At 39.3% G+C, this 9,326-nt stretch overlaps 1 protein-coding gene across 2 annotated transcripts in view; it reads right to left on the bottom strand.

The window, feature by feature from the left end:
* LOC123515109 (aquaporin AQPAe.a-like) overlaps positions 1 to 7,748 on the bottom strand; it is a 32,175-nt gene extending 24,427 nt beyond the window's left edge. The window contains exon 1 of one of the 2 annotated variants that reach the window (XM_045273548.1): positions 7,398 to 7,748. In XM_045273548.1, the coding sequence (XP_045129483.1) occupies positions 7,398 to 7,601 (204 nt within the window). In that variant the 5' untranslated portion in view covers positions 7,602 to 7,748. Of the gene's footprint in view, positions 1 to 3,135; positions 3,362 to 7,397 lie in introns of those variants that run through there. The other variant, XM_045273547.1, reaches the window with a different exon arrangement.
* Between the last annotated feature and the right edge of the window lie 1,578 nt (positions 7,749 to 9,326).

The raw sequence follows: 9,326 nt of genomic DNA, 5'->3' as shown, positions 1-9,326 counted from the left end.
TCCTACTTCTCCTTCTCCTCCTCATGATAATCTTCCCCTCCTCCTCCTCCTCCTCCTCCTCCTCCTCCTCCTCTTCTTCACTACGAACTGAAATTACATTCTATACTTTTTAACTTTTTCCTTCACAATTTCTGTCAACATGAAGGATTTTTTTCTTATTTTTCATCACTCTCGGCTTTCCTTCAGGCTCTCTCAGGTCCTCCACGCCCTCAGCAGGTTTCTCACGCTCCCGTTAAGCGTTTCCTGAACATATTATTTATTGTTTTTTGTGTGTTTTCCCCCTTTCTTCTCTTCATTACTTTGTGTAGCTCAGTGCCTATCTTGTTCTCTATCTTCTTCCCTCCACTTTATTCTTACTGTCTCCTCTTTCTTCTATTCTTTCTTGTTGCTTGTTTGTTGTATTCTATGTTGTGTTTCTGTGTCTTTTCTTCCATTCATGACTGCGTTGGTTCATATAGTGTCTCCTTTTCTCTTTCGTTCCCTCTCCTTCATTATGCGATCTCTTCCTCTTCCTTCCCCTCTTCCTCCTCTCCCTGGGACTAATTTAACCTAAACATTTATAATTTCTGCTTATCTAACTGTGTGTGTGTGTGTGTGTGTGTGTGTGTGTGTGTGTGTGTGTGTGTGTGTGTGTGTTTTCATTTATTAAAGACAGCTACATTTCAACGGAATTTTAAGCCTTATATTTTCAGTAGGAGGTGATCAGACTTTTCTCAACCTTGAACATTTAACTTTCAATCCAGCTTTTTCATGCGTGAATCTGATAAAATTGGTAAAATGATAGACCTACCATTTTTTTTTCCTGTTTCATTATTTTTCCAGGATTCTCTAGCTTTACAATTTTCTTCTCCCTTTAACCTCATATTTTCAACCCTCAATCCTTCTTCTTCACGTGTAAAACCGATAAGACTAGATAAGAATAAGATTAACGTTGGCCTAATCAACTGCTATGAGGAGCGTCAGTTATGTATTAGATTTTGTTTTTGTTTTTAACGCTGTCACGCGCAGAATGGATAAGAATATATAATGATACTAATAGTAATAATGTAATGCTAATATACTACTACTACTACTACTACTACTACTCATAATAATAATAATAATAATAATAATAATAATAATAATAATAAATAAAAAGACTCACGGCACGGTTTCTGAATAACTGCTGACATGATACATATCAGTTCATCAGACACACACAGTCATACAGAAGTCCCGCCGCGCGTCTCCTTTCCCTTGACCGACCCGCGCAAGGCTGACTCATGTGCACAATACTGATCAGTTGCAGCGACCTTCACTATACTTGCGTTCTTGCCCCTTACCTATCAGTGCGTACCGCGGTGATGGCTGATCCTACACTACATGTGATGATGTACGAAGCCTCCATCTGCACATAACACTCGGTTCAAAGAGATAATGGGTAGTATGTATAGAGGAAGACTCCTTTCTCCCTTGCTGGTCATGTGTTATTAAAAGTTGTATGGGATATATCTATTGTATAAAAATGAGACGAAAAATCGTAATAACAATAATTGCAACTACTATTACTACTGCTATTACTACTACTACTGCTACTACTTCTACTATTGCTACTACGTATACTAGCAGCACCCTTTCACAGTATAACACTCGCGGAATACTGTGAAATTTCTACCAACTCCTACCTATACAAGATTTTCTTTCTGACCTCGAAGATAAAATGCTCACCCTATCCTCGACAGCTCTAACCGTCGCACTGAGGACGTTATCTCGCAGCCTTGCACTGCTACTCTTCCTTCCTATTTGGTGAAGAAAGTGTACCGCGGTGCTGGTCGGACATCACAATTACACATTGCGACTCTCAAGCGCAGCTCAGCTATTTATAGTTTATCCAGGGCAACAGGTATTATCCCTTAGCCTTGCGGCGCTAACCTTCCTTCCTATTCGGGGAAGAAAGTATGTACCGTGTTGCTCGCTGGCCATATATGTGACGGGCACGCTTCAGTTACTTCATGTATAGCAACATGTGTTATTCCGTAGCCTTACGGCTCTAACCTTCCTTCCTATTCGGTGAAGAAAGTATGTACTGCTTTGTTCGTTAACCATATATGTGACAAGCCACGCTCTGCACGCTTCACTTAGTTATGTATAGCAATAATTGATACTCCATAGCCTGGCGGTGCTAACCTGCTGATGAGTGTGTACCGCGGTGCTGGACAGAGACCTCGCCTCTTACTTCCCGTTCAGAGCATTCGTAGCAACAAGTGTTATTCAGAAGCTTGCAGTGCTAACCTTCTCTCCTAATCGGTGAAAAAAGTAGCTGTGTGTGAGTGAATCAATCAATCAGTCATCTCACACACGTTGCGGGGCCTTCAGTCATTCATCCAGACAGTCAGACACATGTATTCGTACAGTAAGATGGATTGGATGACAAAATTCTGCGACCTAATTCTCAGATTTTTCGCCGTTTTACCTCAACTACAAATAGGTTGCAATGGAAAGTGTTGGGGGTTTTCAAAGGTGTTTTAACATAAGAACATGAGAGAAAATAAGGGAAGCTGCAAGAAGTCACCACGCCTACATGTGGCAGTCCCCGTACCAGTATGAAAACATGTTCCATCCATTTCTGCCCATCATCCTCATCCATAAATTCATCTATTCATTTAATCTTCTCATACAGCTCCGTAATGGTTCATCACTAAAAAGTTAACCATCTGATAACTGATTATATCCCATTCATGATCCTTGTGATTATTTAGTATTATACACTATCAAGAGCCATGACACTTGAGGAAAAGGGAAAACTATATGACGGACCACTGGCACCTCCCAATACTGCCCACAGCCTCACATACCCCTCAGTAACAGTCAAAATTAAATGTAAATTGGACTTAACATTCCCATGCAAGATACACAGAAGCTTTACTAGATTTTCACTTGCTCGAGACATTGGCAAAGGAGTATTTATAAACCCCACTCATTACTATTGTACCTTTCCAAACTACATTAAGTCGCCCATTGTTAGTCAGAATAAGGACTACCGCAACAAAAATCGTATTAAATGAGTATCGCAAATATTTTCAACACAAACATGTTACCAGCAAATGCGGGACTCCAAACCGCGATAAACCTAACCTAACCTAACAATGAATGTACCTGAGCCATGGAAGCCACCACGAGCCCCACAGCCAGGGAAATCTGCACCACGGGGGGAGCGGCCACAGGGGTCCAGGACAGCACAGAAGCAGTCACCACCAGCACTAGCATCATCGTGCCTATCAGCTCGGCCACCACTGCCCGCCACAACGCCCACGTCTTCATCTCACTCAGCCCAAAGATCTCCTGTACGTTCTTCTTTTTCTCCATGGTTTTAGACGTGGCGTCCCGCAGATCCCTTCACACTTCACTCCCTCGCTTTCAGCTCCTAAATGACGTACTTCTATACTCATGTCGTCTTCCGTAATGCTGTAAAGTTTTATCCTTTAATCCATTAACTTTCGCCAGTGTTCAATAAGGGAGTATTTTATGGCCTCTTATCTAAGTAGGGCAGCGCTGCAGGTTAGGCATAAGTTCCCCAAGATTTACAGAAAATTTTTTAATCTTCATTTCCTCCGGACATTGAGTAGGCGTATTCATATAACATCTTAGTACTAGAAACCATTTATAAACTGCATTAAGAAGCATGAGGATGTAGTGGTTGCTGGACGTAAATAATTATGCAGTTTGGTGTGGTGATCCAGAGATTGTAATTTGAATCGCTTCGTTCTCAAGATATGGAGAGGAGCCAGACCACGATAAAAAAAAAAGCTAAAAATGAAGAATGAATGGAAAAGAAAAAGAAATTAAAAAAGCAAAAAGGAATACAAGAAAAGAACACACAGAATAAGAAGACACAAAGTAACAGTAACTACACAAGGAAAGCGAAAGAAAATCAAACGCAGTCTTCACAAGTTAGTCTGACCGTTCACGTCTGCATTTAGACTCACAGGTGTTTGTTTCTGACGGCGCACACCTGTAATGGAGCAATTTGTTATGACGTAGAGACGTGTCTGTTTTGCAGGGGTTTACTAATCTCAATTTACTTCAGTCACTCATATCCCGTGTTTAGATTTTTTCCCCTTATATTTACTGCTTTCAAAGGCCTTGTTGATGATTAATCGTTTGTGTGTGTGTGTGTGTGTGTGTGTGTGTGTGTGTGTGTGTGTGTGTGTGTTTCCTTTCAATTATTTACTCGACTTTCTTATTTCATTTATTCATCAGTCTTTTATTTGTTTTCTTTGTATTTTATCTATTTAATTTGCTTATCTATTTTGTCGTATTGTTTTTATTAGTTCTTATATCTATTTTCTTTTTATCATTGCATTTATCTAATTCTGTTTATCTATTCATTTACTTACTTGTTTATTCGTTGTTGGTGTTGTTATTCATTTACTCATGCATGTATTAATTTCTGATTTACTTGTTTACATTATTTACAGTCATTATCATTATTTTATCAATAATTCATTTATTTATTTTACTGAAAAAGCGACGTGGTTTCAGCACTCAGCCACATAAATTACTGAGGCACTTTGTCGTAAATGGCCTACAACCGCAAGGCCAGACTGATTACCTCGCGCCGTAGCAACTGGGTCATTTTGTCACGGTATGTGAAACGACTCTCAATATTCACCACTTTCGTTTACCTGGGACCATATTCTCAAAGGATTCGCCACCTTATCTCCACGACTTCTGACACCCTTTAGTGGAAACTAGGATAATCAAGGGTGCTTTATTTATATATATTTATTGATAATTGAACCAGAATTGTACGGTGCACTTTTGACAGACTATGTAAAAGTTACTTGGGGGAAGTTTTCAGGAGTGGTCTTCATACGAGAGGGAAGTTTCAAGACATATATCACTTTTTTGGCTACCTCTCTCGGACCTGCAAAGGGACGGGCAACTTAGTGGGGCTTTTTTTGTTTTGTTTTTTGTTTTTCCGTTTTATGTTGCTCTTGCCCAACTGTCCCCTCTTACATAAGACAAGAAAATCAATGATAATAGACATCTAATAGTAACTAAAGTGAAATTGTGTTCCCGTGACGTGTTTGCCGAGACGCACCGGAGGACGTTGAATGCCAGCTCGCTGCCAATACTGTAATAACTGTCATGCTACTCTGTTTACATGCACGTGCAAGCTGTTTTTTTTTTTTTTTTTTTCTCACGATCTGTCACTGCATGATTCCTATGGTCTTTTTGCAAACATTGAGTATACTTTGATGTTTGCTGTGTTCCACTGTTTATTTGCGCGTATGGTCTTTGTTAGTGCTCACTTTTCTCTGGTTTTCTTCTTCGTTTCCTCATAATAATAGTTCTATCTTTATGAGAGAGAGAGAGAGAGAGAGAGAGAGAGAGAGAGAGAGAGAAGAGGTTGTATTGAATACGCAGAAAAGAACGGAAAGTATGATGTTGAATCTCTCATTTCTGAACTCGGTTAAAGAAAAAATAAGCATCTATAAAGTTGCAAATTATTATGAAAAAAAAAAATTGGATGCACTGAAAGGGTTAAGTTTGATCAGCTGGCAGTCCGCTAAGAGAACCAAATAATGTGTAGATTCTTGGCAGATCAGCGACTGTATTCTGAAACGCTTCTGCGACGCACCGCCACCACTTTCAAAAGGCTCTATATACTAGTTGAAGCTAAACAGATTTTTAAGGTATTTTTCTCTCTTACATATAAAAAAAAAAGGATGTTTTTACGGTTCCAGAAACAGATTAACGAAATTTCTACATTATAAACAGAAAAAAAAAGGCTCTTAAGAATACAGTTAATCATTTCTATAAGCCATGAAAATAATTACGATGAAAGAGCAAAGTTTCTAAATGTGGCCACAGAGAACTTTGGGGCGAAGGGAAAACGCTAAACGCAATGGAAATGAGTGCGTCATGTTACCCGACTATAGCCCATCACTGTCTACGAGTCGAGTGGAAAAATAATGTATGAAGTAATTAACTGCTTTATCTTAACCTTTTCACTGCTAATATGTATATATATGTTTTTAATGATCACCTACAACTATTTTTTAGGCACTTCTCTTTGTCAAGTTTCTTAATTATCGTAGGCAGGAAGGGACATTATTGTTTTTCTCTATAGTTTTACTTTACGTCTGTGTGACCATTTTCTCTCTCTCTCTCTCTCTCTCTCTCTCTCTCTCTCTCTCTCTCTCTCTCTCCAAACAAAGCTCTGAATGTTTACAGATGACGACCGTAGCAATGAAGGGTTAATAGCTCCACAAATATCAAGAGAAACTCAAAATCATGCAATGATGGAGATCTGACTTTAATTGATTGATTTAATCCGTTTATTATTATTATTATTATTATTATTATTATTATTATTATTATTATTATTATTACTATTAACATTTTGTAGAATATAACATCACTCCTTTCGCTAACTGTATATACATCCTTATTATCTTTTTATCTCATTTTATTTTCTTACTCTTTTTTTTCTGCTAATATTCTTTGGCAATTTTTTCTCTCTCTCTCTCTCTCTCTCTCTCTCTCTCTCTCTCTCTCTCTCTCTCTCTCTCTCCAAACAAAGCTCTGAATGTTTACAGATGACGACCGTAGCAATGAAGGGTTAATAGCTCCACAAATATCAAGAGAAACTCAAAATCATGCAATGATGGAGATCTGACTTTAATTGATTGATTTAATCCGTTTATTATTATTATTATTATTATTATTATTATTATTATTATTATTATTATTATTACTATTAACATTTTGTAGAATATAACATCACTCCTTTCGCTAACTGTATATACATCCTTATTATCTTTTTATCTCATTTTATTTTCTTACTCTTTTTTTTCTGCTAATATTCTTTGGCAATTTTTTCACATATGCATCTCTTTATAATTTCTAACGCTTTTCTTTGAATTATCTTACTGAATTACGCGTTATCATTTCTTTTCAAAGACTTGACATTAACTTCAAGCCTCGCTACCTATCCTTCCTCTCTTCCTTCTCTTCTTGAACCAGAGCATGAGGTGAGGGGGATGAAAGGGCGAGGGAGATGAAACTGGTGAGGGGAAGGCATGTAGTGTATGTTCACGTATTCTCAGGCAGTGGCTGTTTCTGTGGAAGTATTTTGAGATCGAGGCTGGGACAGAAATACCTCAATTGGTGTGTGTGTGTGTGTGTGTGTGTGTGTGTGTGTGTGTGTGTGTGTGTGTGTGTGTGTGTGTGTGTGTGTGTGTGTGTGTGTGTGTGTGTGTGTGTGTTTTAATGAGTACACAGGTGTCGGGAGCCTCTACAGGTGTGAGAAAAGGATGACACAGCTACACCTGCTTACATTTTCGCGTTCACTCACTCACTCACTCACTCATTCCCCCACCCCTCCCCACTCTCACTCTTTCAACCCGTACCTGAACCATACAGAAGACAATAATGCCGACAGCGAAGGCGATCTGTTCATTGGTGGGTGGAGTGTTGAATCCGATGCAGGAGCCACACACCACGAGGGTCAGCAACATCGTGCCCACCACCTCCGCCGCCACTGCCTTCCAGGTGGCCAGTTGCGTGAGCTCGCTGGTCCCCATGTACTCACGGGTATCCTTAATCTTGCCCATGTTCGCCTTAGGTTGATGGTAAAGTGAGGAGTTCGGTCTGAGTTGAAGCAAAGTGAAGTACCGTGTGCCTCCCAGTGCGGCGGTGGACTGAGTGAGAAGCTGTGCGCGCCCCACTCACTACTACTCTTCGTGTCGCTGACCTCGCTTACGCGGGTACAAACTGCACGCTATGGCTCTTTTCTCGTGTTATATAGCTCCTTCTTCCACCGTAACCTTCCGTTACCCCCTAACGTCCCTTTCCCCTTCAATCTCCGTCCTCCTTCAAGCAGCAGTCCTCACCCCCACCGCTCGCCCCGTCACTCCCCCACCCTGTAGCCTCGTGTCCTGTCTCCTCCCAGCGACACTGAACTCACACGCGTCATGTGGGTTATGCCCCATCACAAATACGTAAGATCTCATGTCCTCGTGCTTCATTACCCGATGTCCTACTTACAGCCTTCTTTTTGTTGTGTGTTGGTTCGCGTCCTACCATCACTATCGTTAACCAGCGCCCAATCCCCGGCAGGACAAAATTCTCCTCCATTAGCAGTTTTATAAAGGCCACAGTTTCTCAGTTTGGATTATGTAGATACCTATTCCCTGCGAAAGGAGCTGAATACCAAAACGATCTTGAATTGTCTCTATAACCTGCTGGAGGGTCGAATTAACCGGGACTTCAGTAACTCTGAAGTGAGTCTGTTAATTATCACGAAAAATTAAGGAAAAGTAGCTTGGGTACGTACCTAAATGAAAATTGCGTTTTGCTATCTTTTTTTTTTTCATTGAAGGGTTAAGTGGTAACTGAATATATTTTCCTCCTTTTCTTCATATTTTTTTGCTATCAATGAACCTCGAATCTTTCCTTTCTTGTATTGTCATTTTCGTGCACAATTTACTCTTTGGTACCTCATGGACATGGAGTATTTTTCTGTTAATGGGGATTGAGCCATGCTGTACGCAATGCTGCTCTTGTATATCATTGAAAAATGATGATAAAAATTCGAAAAAAGGGAAAAATAAAATGAAAATACAAATGACAAGTAGATCAAGAGATTTTACAAAAATTGTCTCCATAGTTGTGTTGGAATGAAGAGATCTTGAATGATTTCATAAATGCTATTGATGTTCGTTTTGCTTTATATATCTATCATATCCAAATCATAAGCGACTTCTTTATCCTTCCAATACTTGACAAACCTTCCTTTACTCGCCTACAATTTCCAGACACTTCATTTCATACTTCAATCTTTTGAACAGTTTTGTAGCTCAGACAATGTGCAAGAAAACTGCTCTCTCTCTCTCTCTCTCTCTCAATTTTTTAATCAGTTATTGCATTGGGCTTTTGAACAATTTTGCATCTTAAGTATGATATGATTAAACCTCCTATTCTTTTCTGTGCCTATGCAAACATTTTTTTTTCTCTCTCTCTCTCTCTCTCTCTCCGAATACCTATTACAAAAATCATTTTAGTGATTTACTCTTTTCCTTCCCACTTTTTTTTTTTTCTTATTACTTACAAACCAGCATTCACAATTAGCTTCATATTCTTTCCATGTAAACATTTTCTTTCCTTCTACTACTTTGAATATCAAGGAAATCCATAAAACCAAATGAAATGCCTTTTCCCTGTCCATTATCTTGTTAGTCACACTTCAGCAGCCTACTTGCACCTCAATCTCTCACCAAAGACGCACATTGAGGTGCATCAGATAAAATAAAGTTCATTCAGGTAGTCTATCAAGGTAA

This window comes from Portunus trituberculatus, chromosome 38 (genome assembly GCF_017591435.1).
Source record: "Portunus trituberculatus isolate SZX2019 chromosome 38, ASM1759143v1, whole genome shotgun sequence".
Taxonomy (NCBI): domain Eukaryota; kingdom Metazoa; phylum Arthropoda; class Malacostraca; order Decapoda; family Portunidae; genus Portunus; species Portunus trituberculatus.
Note: the sequence above shows the minus strand (reverse complement) of the source record. Positions and strands in the feature narration are given on the sequence as shown.